The sequence below is a fragment of the Anabrus simplex genome, chromosome 2, assembly GCF_040414725.1.
Source record: "Anabrus simplex isolate iqAnaSimp1 chromosome 2, ASM4041472v1, whole genome shotgun sequence".
In the NCBI taxonomy this organism is placed as follows: Eukaryota; Metazoa; Arthropoda; class Insecta; order Orthoptera; family Tettigoniidae; genus Anabrus; species Anabrus simplex.
Window position 1 is genome coordinate 579216350 of NC_090266.1, and position 26464 is coordinate 579242813.

The following is a 26464-nucleotide window of genomic DNA, read 5'->3' on the forward strand; positions in this document are numbered from 1 at the left end:
ATTCTGTAGAAATTTCAGTGGTTTCAAGTCTGTTTTACACCTGTGACCCCAAATGATAATCATATACACTAACGTATGTGAGAATGTAAGAAAGAATAATACAAGAATCCGATAGGATTTCTTTGAGTCGCCAGAACATCCCTATAGTTGGAGTAATCTTATCACATAAACTAGAAATATGTTGTTTCCAACTTAAGTTATTATCTACCTCCAAGCCCAAGAAATTCACTTTGTTTACTTGCTGAATAACATTGTTTCCAATTAGTACCTGGTTAGAAATCGACAGGGTCGCTATAGGTTAGTGGAATATCATACATAGTGTCTGTTTGGTGGTTAGTGATAACTTATTAAACTTCATTCAGCTATTTAGAAGATTAAGGTATGCATTCATATCAACGTTTAAATGATCAACAGTAGGGCCTATCGCTGATATAAAAATGTTAAAATCATCAGCATACAGTGGTGCTGTACCGCGAAGAGGTGTTTTATACCATTGATTTATATTAAAAAGGGAACAGGCCCTAAAATTGTTTCTAACTGTTTGGTGGTTATAGCTTTTGGTTCCATTTACTGAACAGTACTGGGTGTGCTCATACAGATAGCTTTTAAACCAATTCAGTATGTTCCATCTTATACCGATAGACGGATACACTCAAGTCTATTTAATAGGATTGAAGAGTCTACTGTTAAAAATATTTTGGTAAATCAATAAAAAGTCCCGAAGAAAATTCATTACTGCCTAGGGCTCCTTCAATCTTAGTAAAAATGTTAATAGCATCACAAAGTGCCATGGATGATTCACGAAAATCATACTGACGCATATATAATAATATATTTTTCTCTAAGTTGGTATATAACCTCACTGCCATACATTTCTCCTATATTTGAGAAAGAAGTGGCAAAATTGAAATGGGTGGTTAATTTGATGGATCTGAGATGTATCCTCCTTTGAATATTGGGATGACTCCAGCAACTTCACATTTCTCAGGCACGGATCGTTTTTCGAAAGAATAGTTAATATAATCTGCAATCGCACGATCCAGTGTATGTTTAGTTTTCCAAAAAGTGTTTGTTAAACCATCCATTGTATATTTTAATTTTTTAAACGAATAACATGTTTTACTACTTCACGTGGAGTCACAGAGTCTAAGAACATCGAATTTCCAATAGAGTTACTATATGTACAGGTAACAGGTTTCTAGGAAAATTTTCTTTGATAATAATTTCGGCGAATTTTGAACCTACATTAGCAAAATATCTATTCAATGCGTCAGGAATACCATCGTATTTAATGCACGTCCCTTCAGCATTTTATTCATCAAGTCCCTAATTTTTTGAGAGGTGTCCGTACCTGAGTTTTTAATACTTCGTTAACTTCCTTTTAGAACAGGTTTTGTTTACCTGTTGTGGAGTGTAACATATATTGATAGTATTTCGCCTTGAACTTCCGTTTCTGTGTAGTAATACAATTTCTTAGAGCCTAATACATTCGTATACTTATTGTTCATTTTGAGGGTATTTCCTTTTATGAGAATGTAAAATATCACTTCTTTGAATGAGAGTCAGTTAATTTTCATTAATCCAATTTACATGAATTTTAGTACTGGTTTCATATTTACGACCGATCTTTACCTTTTGAGTGCAAATTTTATTTCGTAATAACGAGTTCACAAAATACTTAAAAACTCAGGTACGGATATGTCTCAAAAATCAGGACATTGATGAATTAAATACTGAAGGAACACGGATTGAATTTGATGGTATTCCTGACGCATTTAATAGATACTTTGTTAATGTAGGTCCAAAACTTCAATGTAATTCAAACGTTTCTCGTAACACTTATCAATACTGCCTTCCTGAAGGAATTGTTTCCGAGAAAATAAATCATTTAGGTTATTGTAATCCAGTATATACGTAGGTGGATCAAAAAGGTTAGTTGCACTAACGGGCCGCAGCAGCGCGCTGTGTGTCGCAAACGTGGGCACAGCGGAGAAAGGGACAGGCATTACCCACACGTCTGTTAGGCAGGTCGCTGTGGTGTCTCGTCTAGTATTGTGTGAATAGCGGTCAAATGCAATGGCGCGTCAACTGGACGTTCACTCCAAATATGAGGTGCGTGCGACAATCCGATTTCTGTGGGCCAAAAGGAAGAATTGCACGGACATTCATCGTGAAATTACTGCTGTGTATGGGAAGCGGGCCGTTTCCCGGCAAGGTATCGTAAAGTGGTGTCAGCAATTCGAAGCCGGACGCACGGATATCACGGACAACCATCGCGAAGGCATGCCCGCAACGTCCAGGACCCGTGCAAAGGTCAACAGTGTGAATGCGATCATTAGACAGAACCGGCTCATTAAACTGAGAGAAATTGCGACGCAGCTGAACATGTCGTATGGCAGTGTGTTCGCCATTGTTCACGGGGACCTTGGACATCGTAAGCTGTGTCAAAGATGGGTCCCACGTCTTCTCACCGATGAGCACAAGGGACAACGTTTCCAATCTTCCCTGGCATTTTTGCAACGCTATGCCGCAGAGAGCAACGGGTTTCTGCGGCGAATCGTCACAGGCGACGAAACATGGGTCCACCACTTCACCTCCGAAACGAAGCGAACTTCAATGGAATGGGTGCACCCCTCATCACCACAACGAAAGAAGGCCAAGGTTCAACCTTCAGCCAGTAAGGTTATGACGACAGTGTTCTTTGACATGAAGGGTTTGCTGCACGTGGAATTCATGCCGAAAGGAACGACGATCAACGCGGCGTCGTATTGTCAAACGTTGCACCGGTTGCGTAAAGCGATTAAAGAGAAGCGCCGGGGGAAATGGAGCGCCAGTGTGATTTTGTTGCACGATAACTCAACACCCCACAAGGCCTGGCAAACGAGAGAACTGCTGCAGCGTTTCAAGTGGGAGGTCTGGAAACATCCACCCTACAGTCCCGACCCAGTGCCATGTGACTTTCATCTGTTCGGTAAGCTCAAAACGAAGCTCGGTAGTCGACGTTTCCAGACCGATGAGGAGGTGAAGGCCGCTGTCTCCGAGTGGTTGCAGAACGCTGGAGGAAATATCTATGCATCCGGCATCGACAAGTTGGTTTTGCGTTCGCAGAAATGTTTGGAGTCTCTTGGAAACTATATGGAAAAGTGTCGTTACAGTGTATGTCGTTATAGTCGTGTTGCTCTTGTATAGGTGGTGTAATAAATGTCCATAACTGGGAAGTGCAACTTATTTTGGGATATGCCCTCGTATATATATTTGCCTGGGGCCTTCAAGGACTACGTTAGTCTTGTTGCATTTGCCTCTAAACTTGGCCTTCTTTAGAGCCCAAATATCCCTCATTCTTTGTGAGTGGGCCTGCTTACGCTCCCCTGTCCAAGGTGCACCGTGTCTTCTCTTCGGTTGCTCGTTTCGATTTAGCCCGTCCGTCAATATGTTCTTGCGGAAGCGATCTCTGTTAAGGGCGTCTTCAGCTGAGATATGTTGCACCTGTCCAAAGCTTCAGTGCATTATAATAACACGTAAGTTCGTTAGCTGAATGGAATGTACATGATGGGATCTTCGAACAGCAACACTAGAGTCGAAGTCCCATCACCCCTTCCTTACAGTAACCGCGACAAGACTTTAGAGCAAACGGGCCGATGAAACGTCCTTATCAATGGGCATTATGTGAAACATTTATAAGAGGGGGGATCTAAATATAAGAGTAACACAACGTCACTACTAAATTGGAAGAATAATATCATATGTTTTAACAAATATAATTTTTTCTTGAACTGAGAAAAGAGCACAGATGAAATACTAATATAGAATGTGCCATAACATTTAACATTAAACAAATATATGATGGACTTAAATCAGTGGTATAAATGTTCATCTGTATTTTCAGAATCTGCATTCTGCACCAAATAATCCTATAATACATGAGGGGCGTTCCCCTAATTATATTAACTGTTAACGCACATGGTTAAAACCAATCATTAATTAATTGATTAATTAATTATACACAATAACAGGCACATTTGTAATTACACGTTGTGTAATTTTCATGACTTCGTATTCATAAGTCGAAGTTCGTTGTATTATGATCTTCTCTGCTCATGTAATTATATGATCACGTGATTGGGGCAATGATCTAATTATGATAAGAACATCCCATAATATTTGATATTTGATAGTCATATTATAATTCCTACTAATTAACCTTATTCGAATATTAATTTAAAATTATGTAAATAATTATAGGGCCTGCCCGGCCGAGGCGGTAAAGGCGTGCTCGGTTCGCACGGAAGGACGTGGGTTCGAATCCCCGTCAGTAAGTCGTAAAATTTAAGGAACGAGATTTCCACTTCCGGTGGTGCATATGGCCCTGAGGTTCACTCAGCTTACACCAAAAATGAGTACCAGGTTAATTCCTGGGGGCAAAGGCGGCCGGGCGTAGAGCTAACCACTCAACCCCATCACGTGCCGAGGTTAACAATGGTGGAAGCCTTTACCTTTCACTCCTCCAAGGGCCTCCATGGCATGTACGGGGGTGACTTTGCTTTGCTTTGCTTTTAAATAATTACACGGATATATTTCACCGTGATATGAATAAAACCAAACCAAACAAAACCAAACCGCATGGCACTACAGCCCTTGAAGGGCCTTGGCCTACCAAGTGACCGCTCCTCAGCCCGAAGACCTGCAGATTAGGAGGTGTCGTGTGGTCAGCACGACGAATCCTCTCGGCCGTTATTCTTCGCTTTCTAGACCGGGGCCGCTATCTCACGGTCAGATAGCACCTCAATTCTAATCACGCAGGCTGAGTGGACCTCGAACTAGGCCTTCACGTCCAGGTAAATATCCCTGACCTGGCCGAAAATCGAACCACGGGCCTCCGGGTAAGAGGCTGGCACGCTATCCTTACACCACGGGGCTGGCGGGATATGAATAATGCCATAAAATAAGACAATACGAAGTCAAAGCTGTGCCTATGAACAACACATTGACAACAATACCATGATATCACATGGCAATAAAACACTTATCTGAAAAATAAACACATATAATAACACTTTTGATTTATACACAGGTATATGGAAGGTATGGTCCCTCCATCATCAAAATGACGGTGACGGTGTTCGTAGCCCTCGGACTGGGTCGAACCCGTAGTCTTCTTACGATTGGGTGCATGCTTAAATCCCTAAATCGAATTAAATATATAAAAGAAAAGTTGTGCGTGAGTGTTATATCGTATTCCGCCAGAAATAAACAGTCAGTCAATGTCCAAAAAATTGTGAAGCCTTGCGGTGCGATCGTTCCCTTCAGACACACGACCGTAAATCTTCGAGGAGTATTCAGCTGGCACTTTCACTAAACATAACGGTAATCCATACTGCCCCTTTCAACTCTCTTAAGGAAGGGTATCTCTCTTCCCTCAGCAGCCTCGACATTAAATTTGGCTTAATGCAGCCTCTTATAATACAACTTTAATATACTTCATTTCCATATGGTTTTATTCATCCTCATTTCATTATCATTAGTGTGGCATAATCCCTCCACTTTACATAAATTGTCTCTGAACATTCACATTTTCATTTTGCTTGAAACTATCAAATGGTGACGTATTAACTGACCATCGGTCTCACCTCGACATTCCGAACACACACATATTTGCAGAAGAATCTATTTTTCGGGACATTTGAAAAATGTACATATTATATTTGCGATCTAAAAATCATATTTGTACCCGTTATTGTGTCTTTAACTTCTAAAATATCCTTTCTTACGTGTAAAGTATAAAGTAGTCTAAGAATCTTTTGATGATACATAACGAATCATTACACGAAAATAATTACGGTTGTTTAAATGAACAGTACTCCCATTCATTATAATACTTCACACAAAAAATCAGTACTAAGATCTTATAATTATCGTGCATTAATCTATCCCAGTGGGTAAATAACATGCTGGTTTCCATACCAGTAAATAAATCCCTACAATATGTTTTGGTGTCAAAGGAATGCGAGAGATATCTATGGAACTTCGCCTTGGATTTTGTATCAGTCAGGGTGGCTCTAATTAATGCCAACAGTTTCAAATCAACTCCAAATTCATTTAAGATGTTTATCAGGACTTCCCGGTCAATGGAGTCGTACGCTTTCTTGAAGTCCATAAAGATAGGCACATAGTGATTGGACCTTACGGTACAATATCTGATTATCGTTTTGAGATTTTGGACCTCTTCAGCTGTTGAGCGATTATCATTATTATTGTACGCCTCTGTAGCGTAACGGTTAGTGTTATTAGCTGCTTTCCTCGGGGTCTGGGTTCGATTCCCTGTACTGCCAAAAATTTACTAATGGCAGGAGGGCTGGTATGTTATTTAAATGGCACATGCAGCTCACCTCCATTGGAGGTGTGCCTGAAAAGAGCTGCGCCACCTCGGGATGAGGACACGAATTTGGATCATTATTATTATTATTATTATTATTATTATTATTATTATTATTATTATTATTATTATTATTATTATTATTATTATTGGATTCAGTAACATTACTTAGAGAGTTACATATATTCAAAACTAACATATTATGATCACTAATAGCTGACATTATAATGTGTATTTTGAATTTAAAGCACTGCTGGTTAACAAGACAGTCATCAATTAATGATTCAGATTCATCCTTCTATCATGCAGAATACTTAATGTTACAAAAGAGCAGCACGTATGATTTGCAAAGTAACTTATATATTTTAGCATGTGAAGAATTTTGATCAAATGTACTGATGTTAAAATCCCCTGTTCCAATCAGAACCTCTTTGTGTATTGTATGTAAAATATTTCCAAGTTCTGTTAGAAATACAGGTGCGTTACTCACTATTGAGCTTTATATTCCAGTAACGGAAAAATTGAGACTATTATTCCAAACCTGACGACTAGTATATTATGATCATCATTCTTTACTGTACTGACAAATTTCGAGACCCAACGATTATTTACATATATGGATACCCCCAACCGGTTTTACTTAGCCTGTGAGAATGATACGCTCTAAAATTACTCAGTTCATAAAACTTACTTTCAGAAGATTTTAGTCATGATTCTGTCATTACCACACATAGACATTGCCAAGCTGAGATACTAGTACTTTGCAAGTTTAAAAAAAGAGCGTTAATATCTGCCTTAAAAAGTTGTGATTGCTGGTGATATGGCTTTGGAGAGTCCTAAGCTAATTCCTCAACATCAAAAGATGGACCGTCAGACTTACCTATTGCCATAATAAGTATCCTTCTCTACAAAGAAAAACATAGCTTAATTACTTGGTTTTGAGCCTAATGAAGTCAATATCATTCTTAACTGTAAAGATTTCCGTATTCCCTGACTCACAAACAAATATTTTACATCTCTGGTCCAGACGAACTTGTACTTAGACCGGATTTCTTTGGCCTTCCGTAGTAGCAGCTTATTCCTTGGCTTTAAATGTCCATTGATATAAATATGGCGACTTGCAGCTTCTATATGTTTTATTATTTAATTTTCACAGGGAGCCCTTCTCGACTACAATGAAACAAGCGGAGTGTTACCTGACGATCGAACCCTTCGACTACGCAGTATTACCAGAGATATGGCAGGAGATTATTCATGTGCAGCTTCAAATAGCGAAGGAGAAATTCGCAGTCCTACTATTAGAATTCGAGTACAATGTAAGTAGATATTATTCCATGCTATACTGAAATATATGATGTTGATATTGAAATTCTTTTGTGTACACGGAATGATAGTGTCAGTATTCAAAGAGTGGGTACTATCGTGTTCATCAAATGTAAAAGCAACTAAACTACGCTTTCTGACATGTACCATATAGATTTGTTGCAGAACTATGTGTACAAAGTGGTAAAAGGGATAGAGAATCCCAGAGCTAAGACATCTTATATATAAAAATATATGTCCACTGACATCAGAATTTAGCGCCAAGAGATGTGTATAAAGTCGTTCTTCTGGGTCTGCTTAAGTCGATTATTATTAACTTGAGTGTTGAAGTGAGTGTGTAATATCGATATGTTCTACTCCTCGTCCACATTTATACAGCAACAACTAAAGAGTGAAAAATAATTCTTTGCAGGAAACGGTGATGCCATGGGTCAGGGTAAACCTATCGCCTGCTTTCTAAGACCAGGTAATCTCTCATGTCACGATATCAGTTCGTGAATGAGACAGTTGTTGAATCAGAAGATGGTTTTTTTCTGCTAACTTCTATCGTCCAGGAACTACTCACGACATGCCTAGAGTCTTTAAACATGTACACCAATTTTCTGACGATTGTGCACATATATTCATGCTGGTGGTCGCACCTTCATGCACCTTGAACGAATAAAAAACTGTTTCCAGTTTTATTCTCTACACCCATAAATAACTTAAAAAACGACCCCTAGTATTATCAGCTGATTTGATCGGGCATGCATTTTTATTCCCTTATCAATTTGAACACGTTGTTCTCCTCTACCCTTTATTACACAACCAACGTTTCAGAAACAGCTTATTATTTGAAAATTATATTAATTAATTTCATTCCTCCTAAAATATGACATCCGTTACTTCGTACCTAAATTTCGGATGACCTTATTACTATTAGCGCAGAATGCTTGTCGTAATACATGTAGCATTTTGCCGCATTTTGCTGATTTTATCTGGTATGAAAAGGCAGGGCATGCAATTAGTTGTTGATTTCCTAATGCTTGCAGACGATCCTACGAATTTTTGCATTTTACCAAGATCAGTCACGCCAATAAATACAAGCAAATGCTAGGTGTGTCGGATACACAGATTCATAATCTGAAGAGTATTATATCTTTAATATTAAACTTTGCAAAGGAAATCATCAGTTGCGTGCATTTGTGAGATGTAAAGTACCTTAAGGATCAAATATTCGAGTTTCCCGTTGCACATTTAGAAACTAGCTAAACCACTGAATTACACTAAACCGTTAAGTACTACAGTATACCATCTATTAGTTGATGCTATATATTGCCCCCAATGAAAAATGACTCATGAACATTAATTATACCGGGCGAGTTGGCCGTGTGGTTAGGAGGGTGCAGTTGTGAGCTCGCATCCGGGAGATAGTGGATTCGAACCCCACTGGTTTCTGAATCTGGTTTTCCGTGGTTTCCCACTTTCACTCCAGGCAAATGCTGGGGCTGTACCTTAATTAAGGCCTCGGCCGCTTCCTTCCCATTCTCAGGCCTGTCCTCTCCCATTGTTGCCATAAGACCAATCTGTGTCGGTGCGACGTAAAGCAAATAGCAAGAAATTTAATTATATTCTAAATCATTGTCATATTGAAAGTTCCATTGGCCGTTGAGGAATTAAAGTAACCACCTTCAATATCAATATTCGATAGAAAATAACCGATCAAGTTAACTAACCGTTAAATCATTAGCTATAATTATGATGCAAAACGATCATTAAGTTATCTGTGTACATAACAGTCCGCAAACATTTTGACACCCGTTGTTGGCTTGCTGTAACTGTGTTTGCATCGTGAATGAGTCTCGTTGGCAAACATCAAACACACGAAAAGCTTACACTAGCTCCATATTTCATTCGCATATTGAATAGCAAATCTACACACATTTGCTATCGAGGTGTTTCCCGTATTATCTAATGGACAAACAAGCCTCATCGTGTACACATGATCCAAGTCACAAGTTTATGCAGTGGTATCGACGGAACTTCGGGAATGAACATTGTTCTTGGAGCGCGTAATATCAACAGAAGCATTGGTGGTTAGAAGTACCACACTGGCCAACGAACAGGCGCTGCTTAATTCGGATCATTTTATTTAGCTATAAGCTACATGTAGATGTACGTGGCAGTAAACTGATGGAAGTGAACAAAATTTGTGAATTACAATGAATAAAATGAGTGATTTTATTACGTAGTTGGAGGATGGCCGAACTCAGGACTAAGAATTTTCTCGTTACTGTATAATTATTCCGTTTGAATTTTCTCTCACTTTCCCTCTCAGTTCTGAGTGATTTCAGACAACCTTAATTTATACGTACAGGTAATTTAATTTCGTGTGGCTATTTCTAGCCGAGTGCAGCCCTTGTAAGGCAGACCCTCCGATGAGGGTGGGCGGCATCTGCCATTTGTAGGTAACTGCGTGTTATTGTGATGGAGGATAGTGTTATGTGTGGTGTGTGAGTTGCAGGGATGTTGGGGACAGCACAAACACCCAGCCCCCGGGCCATTGGAATTAACCAATTAAGGTTAAAATCCCCGACCCGGCCGGGAATCGAACCCGGGACCCTCTGAACCGAAGGCCAGAACGATGACCATTCAGCCAACGAGTCGGACTACGTACAGGTGATTCCATGGTGCATTTTGGGCAACTGAACGTGAACGTAAGAAGGAAGATGATTGTAAACAGTGATCGTATGTGGTCAAAGTAACAACATGTTTGTAGGAAGTACGTGGAGTAAAAACCTTCCAGCGTTTATTCACTTTTACCCAAAATCATTCCAGGTATGTACGTATTATTTTAAAATATTATGAAAACAATAGGGTCCGCCTCTGTGGTGTAGTGGTTAGCGTGATTAGCTGCCACCCCCGGAGGCCCGGGTTCGATTCCCGGCTCTGCCACGAAATTTTGAAAAGTGGTACGAGGGCTGGAACGGGGTCCACTCAGCCTCGGGAGGTCAACTGAGTAGAGGTGGGTTCGACTCCCACCTCAGCCATCCTGGAAGTGGTTTTCCGTGGTTTCCCACTTCTCCTCCAGGCGAATGCCGGGATGGTACCTAACTTAAGGCCACGGCCGCTTCCTTCCCTCTTCCTTGCCTACCCCTTCCAATCTTCCCATCCCTCCACAAGGCCCCTGTTCAGCATAGCAGGTGAGGCCGCCTGGGCGAGGTACTGGTCATTCTCCCCAGTTGTATCCCCCGACCAAGAGTCTGAAGCTCCAGGACACTGCCCTTGAGGTGGTAGAGGTGGGATCCCTCGCTGAGTCCGAGGGAAAAACCGAACCTGGAGGGTAAACAGATGATGATGATGATGATGATGAAAACAATAGGAAAAACTATTTTAAAGGAAAATTACTTTCGTAATGAACGGAACAAAAAGCCGCGAATCGACTATAAACCAAATATACCGGGTGGTACAGCTGCCCCTATTCACGCAGTTTTATGCAACCCGCAGATTATAGTCGAACCTAAAAATATTGACCTTGACTACTCACTACAATGTCTGCTCTTACAACAATTCGTTTATTCGTGTCAAGCAAATCAGCATTAATGATACAATACCGATTGATGGTAAAGAATCGTGAAAATTATGTGTCGCAGAAACGTCCTGTACAGAGAATATTATTGGTGAATGACTAGAAGTAGCAGCAACACAACAGCGCTAAACAGCAACCCGTGATAGCCGAGCTTGCTAAAAGTTAGAGAAGAGTACCGGTGTTCGTTAGTAGGCGGTTCGAGTCCTGCGTACGACGAATATTTTTATTGCGTTGTTGATGTTCGTGAGAGTCGTGTTGTTGACGACAAATCTAAATCATGATCAGTTCTCATATTGCAGGTACTCAGCTATGTTTGTTTTTTAAGGAGCTCTTAAAAGAGCTATTTGCAATAAAGTGAGATTGTACCGACAGCGGTGCGATGGGCTTATGCATGACCATTCGATTAATGAAGCAAATGTTCAAAATGACCACTTGCTTCGATAATGCACATCTGAGCACGGTGGAGGAGAGACATTCTTGCTTGCTGCAACATATGTGGTGGAATCTGCCTGCAGGCTTCCGTGATGAGCCGCCGTAAATGATTCGGGCTCTCAGGCTCCTGCTCATAGACTCTTTCCTTTAAATAACCCCAGAGGAAAAAGTCGAGTGGAGTAAGGTCAGGTGATCTAGCCAGCCATGTGACCGGACCCCCTCGTCCAATCCATCGTCCAGGATATGTCATATGCAAGTGGTTCCGTACTGCCAACGACCAGTGTGGGGAGCTCCATCCTGCTGGAACCATATCCGTAACCGTGTCATAAGGGGCACATCCTCCAATAAGAGTGGGAGGTACTCACGAAGAAACTCTAGATAGCGTCGTCCCGTGAGGTTTCCTTCGAAGAAATATGGTCCAATTATCTTGTCACCTAGTATCCCGCACCACACGTTGACGCCCCATTGTACCTGAAATCGAGCTCCCCTGATCCAGTGAGGATTTTCAACGCTCCAGTAATGTAAGTTGTGACGATTAACAGTTCCGTTGTTGTGAAATCTGGATTCATCACTAAAGAGAATGTCCATTAAGAAATTCGCATCAGTTTCAACTCTTTGTAATATCCATTGCGAAAATTCTATCCGTTTTGGAAAGTCATCTCCGTGAAGTTCCTGGTGCAGCTGTTGATGGAAAGGGTGGAATTTATGGCGGTGCAATATTCGCAGTACAGATACATGACTGATGTTCAGTTCATTTCCTATGGTCCGTGAGCTTGTGTGCGGGTTGTATGCAATTGCATTTCGAACAGCTTCGTCGTTATTTCCAGACGTCACTGGAGCATCCCGAACGGGGGGTAATGTATGAAATGACCCCGTTGCACGCAACCAACCGTCTTTCAACACGTCGAAATGTATCTGCAGTTGGCAGCCTTCGTCCAGGAAATCGTTCTTGATACAAGCGTCTGGCTTCCCGTGCATTTTGCCTTGCTTCCCCATAAAGTAGTACCATATTCACATAATCATCCCGTGAATACATAATGTTTGCTTTCGTGCTAACCGTACAGTACGTGCTCACACGTTGCTGCTAGGATTACGATATGCTGTTTCATGTGCCCTACGTATGAAGTGTAGACCGCTGTTAGTTGGTCTTCGAGTCGAACGTGCGCAGTTGCTTGGTTGAATGGGTGGGTCAGAATGTTGACAACACGTGCACTGCGCTTCATTCCCTGTAGTCGTTTGCCATATGGAAGTCGCATGTTATTATTCCTTTCGTATGTATGCTTTCTTTGTAAAGGTGGAAAATTACTTTTGAGACTTAAGAACGTTAAATATTTATTACGAATGGCCTTACAAGTATAATATAATAATAAAATTGAAAAGCTCGTAATTAGATTCGAACTCGAAATGCCTGCTAACATATCGTATGCACGCTGCGATTGGTGCCATGTAGCCACTGCAGGGGACAAAGAATTGGTCTCGTAGCTCTGTACTAATGGAATTACCTACGCTATCGCTTCGATACTGATCGTTGATGTTAAAAGTTCTGAACTCGAATGTGCAAACACCACAGTGAACTAAAGAATCGCGTCTCTCTTACGCCCAGATAGTTGCAACCATTTTCTACGCGTTACTTGGTTGAATGAGTCCAGCGTTATGTTTCAGGTGGTATTCACAATCGGTGCGTATGTGGCGATATTTATGATACCTGTTTATTATAACTTCCGTAGAAGAATATCGGAGACTTCAGAAAGGTCTTCGTAAACGATGCCTAGGCGAATACGAAATTACATTAAAAAATGACTCAAGAGTTGTTGGAACCCTTCCTGCTTCAAGTAACCTATCGAGGTACGTCTTCCATACGTAATTCCGCGCAGCTATTTGCAACGTACAAGCGCCATCCTTGTAACTCTGTATTCACGAGGAGAGCGGAAGTTCCCGCTTCGACAAGTTACTGATGAGTTACAGCCTTATGGTCCCGTTTTATGCCTTTTTTTAATCGCTCTAACGGTAGTAATTACATGGCGTAAGCTATCACATCTGATGTACAGCATTTGCGTGCCACAGATTATAAACTACAGTGCAAAACACGTTTCTATCAATTTCGATGTGATGAGACTGTACAAAATGGTGGTGCATTTACATGTCTGTAATTGGTATTACCCTATCACGTTTTCTATGATACCGCGGCCGCCCTTTCTATCAAAAGAAAATGGCCTCTTGGACCAATCAGGTGCGTAATTCTCTACCGACATCTATAGGCGTGTTTATGGTTAGTACAGTATAGTAACATTTCGTAAAAATTAGTAGAGTATTGGATACCGCTCTACATAAAATGGTACAGTGTTTTTGAGATGGACCTCACTTACTGCCTCTTGTACTATCCGCACACTTCATCTTGGTGCATTTACATCCTAGTGCTGAATCGGTCGACCTCGGCGATCTTCGAGATTCATACTGGCAACCTTTGAAACACAAACTATGAATCGCTTAAGCATCGTTGTGCGACATCTGGCGTAAACTTTACGTACTGGTACTGTTGTTGTTTACACATCGAAGTCAAAGTATAGAATTCATGGTAGGAACAAGATTCGCATCGAGAGATATGTTTTATAATGTTATATAATGTGTATATGACATAGTTGTTGGCTTAATATGATAACGGTTTAGAAATTTCATATCGATCGATCATATTCTCGATTCAATTCAGATTTCATTTTCATGCAGTTGGCAGCACCAGGCAGCACTATCGATACCGGGACAGCTCGCTCCTTACTCCTCACCCCGTACACAAATGCATCAAGATAAAGTGTGCGGACAGTACCATTTTTCCATTGTGCGGAGAAGTCTACATCGGGTTAACTGCACATAACATTGCTGTAAGGTGTTGCGCAAGATGGGACTAAGAGGCATTTACGTCCTAGCTGGTTGCATATATTCGGGGAAAAATTGGGGCAGCTGTACCACCCGGTATAATAATAAGAATAGTAGCCCAAGTCGCAAAATAGAAAGGACTATTATTAGAGCATATTACAATAAGTAATTATTCATTCGAAATTCGAACTTCGAAAGTTCGTAATTTTACTCATTTTTCCTCCTGTGAAACTGATGAGATTAATAAAATTATATCACGCGAAACTGAGTACTCGTTGTTGACATATGTATTAACGTATTGGGACCTACCTATAAAAATTTATCACTGATCGTTTACGTACACATAGAAATGAACAGATAACGAAACAAAAACGATGCCAAATTTCGTTCGGGAAGAACAATAAAATTGATAAATGCCCCATAAGGAGAGTTAACCTACACAAACAGTGTGGAAATGAGCGAAAGAAATATGACAAATCCAATCCTTTTGAGCGATAGTTAGAAAGAAAAGAACAGGATGGATGATACTTGATGAACGGCACTTTATTGAGCATGTAATCACCAGTTCTTCGAAGCAAGGGATTGTTCATCAGTAATGAAAATAAATATCAGGTCTAGTATTGCTGCAAATACTGCGTGCGTTCAATCAGGAAAACAAAAATCAGAAGGAATGAAGATTCTCCTCACTCTATTGCCATAATTTCTAGACAGATTTGGCAACATTAATTCAGCATCGGATGATGTTTCATGAAGGCATTTTATCCGGCTATATAATACAACGAATAACGGTAGAAGTTACACGAAAGTATAATAGAATTTGGTGCATCCTTTAACGAAAATCTGCAAATAATTCATATGAATATTTAGAGTTGTTCTCAAAATATACTTTTAACGAAATCTAGTACGACTTGAAAATTTGGTTCACAAGTTCAGACGGTTGAGGTTGGGATCATTTAAAAAAATAATCTTTGGCTATTTCAGTGCTTTAAATATACTCTTATTTAAGAAAATGAACAAAATGAAATGATACCACCACTGTAAGTCCCGTGGGTAGCGTCTGATGTTCAGTGGGTTTGTTATTTCTAAGCTTAGGACACTTAGGCATTAAAAATCCTATCTTAGGCAGTCTGAATAGGTATTAGAAGGTCAACGCAGTCACCAAAAGTAGGCACTGTTAAATTTGTATAAAATTGCATGGACCTGTGCGAACCGTGATGAAGATATGGTGTTAGCCCATTTTTATGTTCGGATGTCCTTCATGAAGCCACCCTTATGTGCAGAGATGTATTTCATATTTAGTGCTTCTGTGGTTATGTATGTAGTGGTGTATATGAATGGGAGTATGTTTTGGAACATTCATAAATTACAAATTCCTGGGTCAGAAGATTTGAGCGGATGGGATAAAAATCCCTGACAAGTCGGGATTCGAATCCGGGATCCTCTGAACCCAACGCTGACCATTCAGGATGGAGTCCGCCTTAATATTAACTTGTTAGCTATTTAATATTCAAACTATCTCCTAAACAACATTAAACAGGGATTTTACTGCATGCGGGAGTACCAGAATTTTACTGACTTCAATTCTGTGAAAACAGAGGAACTGTACTGGAATTGCTGAAACTATTAACTCTTGTGCTATATTACAGTTATTTTTCAAGTTTTCCTGGTGTAAATGTATGCTTCATTTTAGTCGAGATATTTCAAAATAACGTTTTAGGTTCTTAAATACTAATTTATCACAAGGTAGGCGTTAGGGATCAAATTATAGACACATGCCTTTTATTCGTATTAATTTGACCTAAAGGGGGTTTATCTGTGCACCGCTTATTTAGCCGTAACAGGATAAAATAAACTTTTTAGGAAATATCCACAGCTTAGATATTTCTAATCGAAGCTGTCAATATATATGGCAGCAGCATCTTAATACGTGAATTAACAGTAGCATGGAGTTACACCTTCGTTCTGTTTAAATACTGTTTGCTTATTTGACTGTGATGAAAAGGTATATTTCAAAAAATGATGATGTTCACATTAACATGTCACGTTAGAAGGAACTTTCGTGGAGGGAAGTCCCCTAACGTGTGATGAGATATGATGTGATGTGATTAGGACTTGCTATCACTTCATGATATACGAGGTGTGTTCAAAAAAAGACCGAACTGTGGTTAGAAAAACTTTATTATGTAGCTTACATCATTTCACAGACTGTCCCCTTCAAAATAGTCCCCTGCACTATCAACAGCGTGTTGCCAATGTTTCTTCCACTTTTGGAATGCTTCCTAGAATGCACTTTCTTTGCCTCGTCGCATTCTCCTTGATCTCTTCAATGCCTTGGAAACGATGTCCTTTCAAGGTGGTTTTCAATTTGGGGAATAAGAAAAAGTCTGCTGGAGCCAAGTCGGGAGAATAGGGCGGATGGGGCACAACAGGAATTTGATGTTTTGCCAGATAACTGCGGACCGAGAGAGAGGCATGTGCTGGCGCATTGTCATGGTGCAACATCCAGGATTTGTTTTCCCACAGTTCAGGCCTCTTCCTGCGCACAGCATCTCTCAAATGCGTTAAAACATTCTGGTACAGTTCTTTGTTCACTGTCTGGCCTCGGGGTACAAACTCGTGATGGACAATGTCTTTCCAATCAAAAAACACAATCAGCATCACCTTGATGTTTGAACGACTCATTCGTGCTTTCTTCGGTCGAGGAGAACCTTTCCCCACCCACTGTGATGATTGCCTTTTGGTTTCGACATCGTAACATCGTAACATCGTAACATTTCAAATGTCTCCACAAACGTTTTCCCAACTTTGAAGCAGAACTTCACGCACACGCGTTGTTCCTCAAGCTGTTTCATTATAGAATTCGACGAACATGTGACACACGCAATCACTTCAGAGGCTCTAACTCAACTGATAATGCAGGCAATGGAATGCGGAAAGCAGCGGTCTGTTGTCAGAAGTTGCCGCTAGGCGCCGCCAAAGGCACAACTCGCTCAATGTTGCGGTTTGCGCGCAATTTACAAAGTTCGGTCTTTTTTTGAACACACTTCGTATGTAGTATTAATTACTTTCCTCGCACGGGTACTTCTCGAACTAAACTGCACTACATGACCAATATCTGTCACTGTCGGATCGGATGTACCCCGAATATTTCATAAGCAACGTTGCTTATGGCGGCCGTAGTGACGCCGGACGTATTGCTGGTATTTCAGAACAAAATATTTCGTTGTAATAGATGCCAACTCCTGCATCCGTGGTGCTAGAGCTGGGACAGATACAACGCACCAGTTTTATCGCAACCGTTCCCACAACACAATCGTTGTCGAATGAAACCGCTGCAAGAAAATAACACATGCAGTTGCAGTGGCGCTCTGCTGTTGCGTTCTTCGCCAGCGGTTCAGGTTTCACAACCGGTACGCATACAAAACTGCTGTCCGCAATCGTTGCATTTCCTGAAAATGGAGTTTTCCAATGCAACTGAATAACTCACAGGTCAGGTAGGCCATTCCGTAGAGTTGCCCTGTTATTGAGTGAGGCGCCTGTCGTCACCGAGAGCGAGAATAACAGTGATATCCTAGGTTCAATATTTTCAGTGTAGCAAAGTACAGATAGCTGAGTATTTTTTGAGTTAATCTTGTTAGTTATTCTAACTATCCTCCACTCAAACATGAAATACAGAACTAATGGATCTTTAGATGCCGTAACATTTATCATTTAAAACTAGTACGAAATACGAAAACATATCACTTCAAATCCGACTCTGTAATGAGATCGAACAACTAAAAACATAAATATTAATCATGGTTTAATACTGTCACAGTTTGAAGAAGGAAGAGGAATACGAGCTTTATACCACTTGCAGGCCGCAGAGAGTACAGTAAGTTAAGATTAATTCCTTATGAATGCGTTGGCCTACATTATATTAAAAAGGGAGTCGAAAATAAAAAAAATAAAAAAATGACTTTTTCCGAATGTTGCCTCATTCAATTATTTGGACTCAGTTGATGAAAATGGTGTATAATTTATTTTAATACGACACATGGAAGCATTTTAAAGAAATATTTTAAAAATCAATGCACAAGTGTCCAATTGGGCAACTTAGACATGTTTCTTTTTGAAAATAAAAATGTCTGGAACCCTTTAATCTAGAAGGCTGTGGTTTTCACTGTTCTGTTCCTGAATATTATGCGCAGAGGTTTCCGGCACTGTCATAACAAACATTTCAATGGTTTCGATTAAATTGAGCTGGATTTTAGGCACTGTTGTGGGTAAATGTGTGAGTGAACAGCTTGTTTTACTTTGAAATCATATTCTGAAAAATGACATTTTTTATTCACATGTTCGACCCATTATCTCAGAAACTACACTGGATAGACAGTTCATTGTTTGCAGAGAATCACTTTGTGCCATAATACAGCTACTGAACCAGATCAAAGAACTTCACAAATATAGTTTCTGATTTACATACATTTTTAATGACATTTTTTGTTAAACATTTGGAACTTATTAAAAAATTCTTAACTTTACAATCGTTTGCTCTAACCATTCCATCCTGGTTCGGTACTTATGAAAAGGGTGTAAATGCATGTAGTAAAAATATCAAAGCTCTAAACTTAATACTTCCTGAGATAACAGGGCATATTTTCTGTCAAATTAACATTATCAAGATGGGGCTTTCCGACTCCCCTTTATTCAGATATGAATATTTGTAATTTCCATGTTATAATTATACGGTAGTAGGTGTTTAGTAATTTCCACTGGGGAGTAGGTATGAAATTAACTCGTCTTCATGTTACAGCGTTGAAACAATTCTCTTGTTCTCAGGATAAACTATCAGTAAGTTTACCGGCACGCTATGTAACCTGCACATTATTATTATTATTATTATTATTATTATTATTATTATTATTATTATTATTATTATTATTATTATTATTATTATTATTATTGGTGTTTATAATTTGATTTGGGACTTCGGTGATGTAATAATGTACAAAATTTGTAGAGAACCATAAAATTAAATATTATTATTCGAGCACTCTGTAATTTTATATTCCTCTAAACCACATTTCCAGATTATCTGAATAGGCAACAATGTACAGTAGGTTGGAAGAGTGTACTTTTGGTTGTTTACAATTTGCGTTACGTCGCACCGGCACAGATAGGTCTTATGGGGACGGTGGTATAGGAAAGTGCTAGGAGTGGGTAGGAAGCGGCCGTAGCCTAAATTATGGAACAGACCCAGCATTTGCCTGATGTGACCATGGGAAATGACGGAAAGCCATCTTCAGGGCTGCCGACAGTGGGGTTCGAACCCGCTATCTTCCGAATGCAAACTCACAGTTGCGCGACCCTAACCGCACGCCCAACTCGTCCGGTAGGAGGGTTGTTAGAGAAAAAATGGCATCACTACTGTCGACCAAACTATTCTGTTCATTCGAGTTCAGAGGTCGTTTATGAAATAAACCATATGCCTATAAAAATAAAATTACACCATTATTTTTCTCGTTTTATTTCACGTTAGTCATGTATACTTTAGTATTATTAATATAATTATTAATATTGTTACTGGTTTACCCGTGGACCAGCAGAGCTGAAAGAAGGTGCCGTTGTGAATGGGTCTAACTACAATATCAAAGTTAATTTAAAATTTTAACAAAGGTTATATTTTTTGAATTTCAAAAAATCAACAAATGACCGTTACAATTAGCAAATCTGGAACAAGTCAAGGAAAATACAATAGAGTGAATTCCACAAGTCCTGGGCTTTAAGCCCCATGCTTTACATTTCCTGAGCTCTCAGCTCAACTTTACAAGGAGCACAATATTTATGCAAGGGCAGAACTCCCCTAATACATGGAGCTCCTACTACACAACATCAAGCCTTCCAGAGGCACTTTTACAACGCAAGAAAAGAGCTAAAGTGCTCTCAGTTTTCCAAGCCTATTTTAGGCGATATCAGAAAATTACTTATACTCGCCATCAAGGCACCACTTACAAGATTTGACAACAGGGGTATCTGGTACCCAACCTATTGGGCCGTAGCGGAAAAGAAACAGGTTATGTAAATTGCCCGGAACACAAATTGAATGGAGGCGTGTACTTGCACTCCTAAATATGCATTCTCAAAGCCTAAGGGGCACTAGGCCGATGAAACAGGGGCTATTCCCAAACTATGGAGGTGACTCTTATAAGAAGAAATTTAAGACTTACGGAAGGAAGAAAACCAGTTACAAAACGTAGTCACCTCAAACCAATATGAAGGGGAGATCGAGAGGGTACCTCACTCCCTATCCCCGATTCACAGTTAAAGATTTATGAAATTTTTATATGAACCGAGAGGAGATTTACATTTTAGAGAAGTTGGTCACATAGTTAAAGTTTCGAACCTCTGCCTCGGGTTAAACTGCGGAGCTAGCAAAAAAATAAAGATGTTTTATGGCCATTACCTTGTCAAAGAACTGCTACCCGATGAAAAAGGCGCCTCCCGCCTCCTGCTTGCCACACACACTAGGTTAGATGACGATCAATTGGCCAAGAGAAGTGAAAAATCCGCTGTTTTAAAACCCTCGGGGAAAATTCGAGACCTTTCATGAATAAACCAGCCACACCCTCTCACTTTATTGGTCAGTTTGAAAGGTTACACTCCAAATCGAAGACGAAAACAGTGATAGGCGGAAAATTAATTATAGAAATTAGGGATTGGCTCGATTCAAAACTGGCGGAAAGAAAAAGTAAATATTGCCAACACACAAATAAATTAACATCAATCAGAGAAAAACTTATGAATACAAAATTTCTTTAACTCAAAGTTCTTTCACTTCGCACGAGGGTGCATGATCATAGTTTTTTTAGCAGTGACCTCTGTTGAAGAAAGTCCCAACTTCTTGATAAATGGTAATCAAAACACGTAGAATTTCATACAGCACATGAAATAACAAAATTTCATTAGATTTCTGTAGTGACATCTTGTGAGTAACGGTTTAAGTAGGTCTAGTTTCAAGTTCATTGTTTCTCCTGTATAGGAGTTCTTTTAGGCGCAAGATTTAAATGCGCGGCGTTGGGGTGTACCTCCCGGTACAGACCTCCCCCCCAAATGTCCTTCGAAGGGGTGACACAGAATCATTTTGAAAAAAATACTTTGAAGAATATTTCCTAAGTTGTTTGTTGATAGGTAGAAACTTATTAAACCCAGCTTTAGAGTGTCTTTGTTGTTCTGGAAGATTAAATACATGTGAATATTTTTGACGGCGAGTCCTGCCGCCGCTGCCGATGTCCAGTCGATGTCGCCCGGACCCCTCATGTACCCTCAGATACACCTCTCCCGCTACTATGGGAGGTGTGGCCGTGGTGAAGGACCCCGCAGATCAGAAGTGTATCTACAGTCCCCAGATGAATTGGCGGTAGGGGCGCCGCACATCAGCCTTTGCCGGGAGATGGACTCCGGCGCGCCGTACACAAGTAGACTTCACGGGAGTGGAGTGGACCCGTACCCCAACTCAGTGGTATTACGGCGGCGAACGGCTGCGGGGGCACTGAAACAGTAAGATCTCTTCGACAGAAAGGTGTTTTTGTTGACTTGAGATTAGAGGGTACGATCATTATTGGTGATGCTGAGGGGCGTACGGCGGGGAAGGCTTTTAATGCCACTGGTGTGAATATGCAGGAGGCGGGGGCTTGGTAATGGCCACAAGGAATTGACAGCAGGACAACCAGAGGGGAAGATCGTACATACAAATTATACACCTGAGGAAATGAAACCATAGGGCAGAAGGCCTAAAAATTAAAAAACATATAAACTTCAAACAGCTACTAAACGTTGATGATTAAATTAACAAACATATTACACAGGATTTATCTGCGAGATGTGGACCCTAAAGATCCTCTGTGTGGCTGGATTGCTCACCAATAATGTAACGGAAGTCAGGAAATCCAATATGATGCACGGTCCATGCAATCTGGGGGCAATCTTGCTATTTTTTTTGCTAGGGGCTTTACGTCGCACCGACACAGATAGGTCTCATGGCGACGATGGGATAGGAAAGGCCTAGGAGTTGGAAGGAAGCGGCCGTGGCCTTAATTAAGGTACAGCCCCAGCATTTGCCTGGTGTGAAAATGGGAAACCACGGAAAACCATTTTCAGGGCTGCCGATAGTGGGATTCGAACCTACTATCTCCCGGATGCAAGCTCACAGCCGCGCGCCTCTACACGCACGGCCAACTCGCCCGGTGGGGCAATCTTGTGTCTTGAACCTTGCCTTGGGACAAGTCTACGCTGATATAGTGTTCTTATTGCTCCACGCACTCAAATCTCAGATATTAATCACACCGCTACTGCTTAAGAGTATAATTGCATATAAAAATGAATTAAAATATATCCGCAACGAGCAATTCGGATTTAGGAACGGACACTCCTCCACAAAACTGCCTACGCGATTCATTGAACACTCAATCCTCGGCTTTAGTAAGCAAAGAGACATGGGCACGGTTTTCCTAGATATCCAGAAGGCATTCGACAATTTATGGCACGAAAGCTTATTAGCGAAACTAATAGACTGCCATTTCCATTCGGGATATGTCAGACTAATCATGCCATATATCGAGTGTAGAGAGTTCCAAGTAGATGTACATAACACTCTGTCGGGAACGCTAAATATCAGAGCGGGGGTTGCCCAAGGCTCACTAATGAGCCCAATCCTGCCCCTTCTATTTACGAACGACCTGCCGACAGCTGAACTCACTAACATGCACCGATACGTTTCGAAAACCAAAATCCAAAACCAAATATCATGGCACAACAGCCCCGAAAAGCCATGGCCTACCAAGCGACCGCAACTCAGCCTTCAAATCCAGGTAAAAAACCCTGACTTGGCTCGGAAGAGAACCCGGGCCTCCTGGTAAGACGCAGGAACGCTACCCCTGCACCGCAAGGCCGGCGCATTCGCCTCGAACATAGATTAATATACACAGGTAAGCGAGACTCCAGTGTTTGAACACGTCACACGTTCATGGCACATACATACATTAATAATACATAGATGCTTGCCCCAAATTAGCTTAACATATACTTACTTACATAGTACTCACAGTAAGAAAAGTGTTTAACCTTATTCATTTTAAAGCATTATGCATGGTTTTACATTGTCATAACTATTATTTATTTCTCTCTTAATATGTTTACGTTCAAGATTTGTTTCTTCCCTCGAACTCAGCGAAGGATGCCACCTCTGCCGCCTCAAGGGCATTGTCCTGGAGCGTGAGCTATTGGGTCAGGAATACAAATGGGGAGGAAGAGCAGTACCTCGCCCAGGCGCCCTCAACTCCTATGCTGAACAGCGGCCTTGTGGGGAATGGAGTGATTTGAAGGGATAGAATAGGAGGAGGGAAGGAAGCGGCCGTGGCCGTAAGTTAGGTGATCGGGCGGGCCAGGACAACAGTCTGACATCCCGTGACAACAAGAAGGCACGTGTTCATGCAGCAACATGTGGTCGCGCATTGTCCTGTTGAAATATGGCGTCCGGGTTGTCGTGATGGAAGGGTATGTCTATGGGCCTAATGATTTTATTCACGTTGGTCAAACTGGTCGCAGTGCCCTGGATATGCACAAACTCTGATTTGTGGTTGTGCCCAATAGCACCCCACGCCATACGGCCTTGAGTTGGCGCTACAGGTCTTGTGCGAATGCAGTCGATGTGACGTCTCTCCCCCCGGCTGCGGCGAACCTAAATGCGGCCATCATTTTCAAACAATTCAGAACCTGGATTCGTCCGAAAACCCTATATGCTGCCATTCCTGTCCCCAATATCATCGTTCCATACACCATTGCAGTTTAGCATGTTTATGCACATTAGTGAATGGTAGGCGGAGAATTGGACGACGCGTCGGTAACCCAGACCGTAATAAACGGCAACGGACTGTCATAGTGATAGTGTACGATACGTTACACTCTTCTACTGTTGCGCCAGAGTGGAGGAGGACTCAGATCTGTCCTGCAATGCCATTCGTATGAGGTGTCGATCTTCTCGGGGTGTGGTCTGGGTGGTGGGACCAGACCCATCTCGTCGTGTTCTTCGGCCTTCTGTGAACCATTCTGTACACACCCCCTTTCCACTGCCGATACACTTCGTCCCGCAAGAGCAGCAATTTCCCGGAAGGATGCATCGGGTTCTATCATGCTAACCTCTTTCAAACTCACTCATTTGACGGAACGGTTCTCGCGTACGTCTGCGGGGAATAGTGCACGTCTGCTCAAGTCACACTGATCCATTACCTTCGGTTTATTGCGACAACGAGAGCCGCAGGCACATTTCACCAGTCGGTGGTGGTGCTAGGGTAGTGAACCTGACGGCCGACATTGTTCAAATGCTAATAATTTGTTCAGAGCATACCAATGCACATGTCCTGTGAAAATGAACTTCCTATCTCTATTATTTGAAGGTGTTCCGGTTTATATTACCATGAGTGTATTTATGTAAAATATTAAGTCATATTATTCTTGCACGTTTTTTACATTGAGCTCAACTCCAACCCTGCTGTAGAAGAAATTTTCACTTGTGCGTAAGCCCTTCCAAATTAACATTCCAACTTTCGCTTTCCCAGCCGGTTAAATGAAGACAAGATCAGATATTTTTCTGTCTTCTTGGCCGTGTTCCATTCAGGTTTATAATTTCCCGCGTTTCGCATGATGCTGCGTATGTACTGCCTTGAAAGAGGGTGGACCTTTGAAAACCCCAGCCACGACATCCACTGAAACTTCTGGAGCTATTAAAACTGTATGCACTGTGGCCTGAAAGCCCAGAAGTATTCTATTATCATGTAAATATTAAGCATTCAATTACCCAGAGCAAATAGGCTTATGGCATATTAGCTGTTTTTGCGGTGACTGTGTCGTGCTAAATGTTGCAGAACGGTTACTATGTGTGTTAAATAGTGGATTACTGTACAAATGAAGTGACAGAACAATGCGAGGACTACAGACATGCCAAGAAAGCAATTTAAGCTTCAAGATGTCGTGTTTCACAAGATAATTCCCAGTTAGAAGAGACACGCTCAAGGCTCATAAATTGTTAAATCAACCTCCGTATTTCCCTACGGTATAAGTTGCTGTGTAATACCACGCTCGCCGCAATCTGAAAAACATGAGTGTTTGATTCTGTCCAGGAGAGGATACGAGGATAAAGAAAATAAAGAAAACCTCCCTGGAGGAGAAATTAATGGATCTCATTTCCAACCAGGTAATATGAAAAAGGAAGTAAACCTTATACATGAGGTCTTATGGTACGATGATGCTCCCTTTGATCTTCTACACGGTACGCGCAATGGACAGTGGCATGAGACTAGGGAATAACGGGCTAGCAATACAGCGCGATGAATTGCCGAGTTAGGCTACTATACTCATCATTATTACAGCCACATGAAGGACGTGACATATTTAACACAATATTAATTAGTAGTGCTATATATGTTTTAGCATACTGCTGGAACTATTTCCTACACGATCATTTCTATTATGATGAACGTTCTTTTTCAATCTATCTGAGTTATTTCTTGACCACTCCAAAAATAATTTCGGTGTCGCACTCAAAGTACATGAGAGTTCCAACGTGTTCCAATTGTTCCAAATAAAAATTTACCGAGCGAGTAGCTACACTGTTTGGGTCACGTAGCTGTCAGCTTTCATTCGAGTTCGAACCCCACTCTCGGCAGATCTGAAAATGGTTTTTCATGGTTTCCTATTTTCACAGCTGTACATTCATTAAGGGCACAGTCGCTTCCCTCACACTACTAGAACTTTCCCATCCCACTGTCGATATAAGACCTATCTCTGTCGGTGCGACTTAAAACCAAATCGTAAAACAAATTAATCGGAATTCGAACCATATACACCTTGAAGTGTACCTA

At 41.0% G+C, this 26464-nt stretch overlaps 1 protein-coding gene across 1 annotated transcript in view; it reads left to right on the forward strand.

Annotated features, from left to right (window-relative positions):
• side (sidestep) overlaps positions 1-26464 on the forward strand; it is a 1669326-nt gene that overhangs the window by 1450203 nt on the left and 192659 nt on the right. The window contains exon 9 of the mRNA XM_067140964.2: positions 7530-7689. Coding sequence (XP_066997065.2) covers positions 7530-7689 — 160 coding nt within the window. The remainder of the gene's footprint in view (positions 1-7529; positions 7690-26464) is intronic.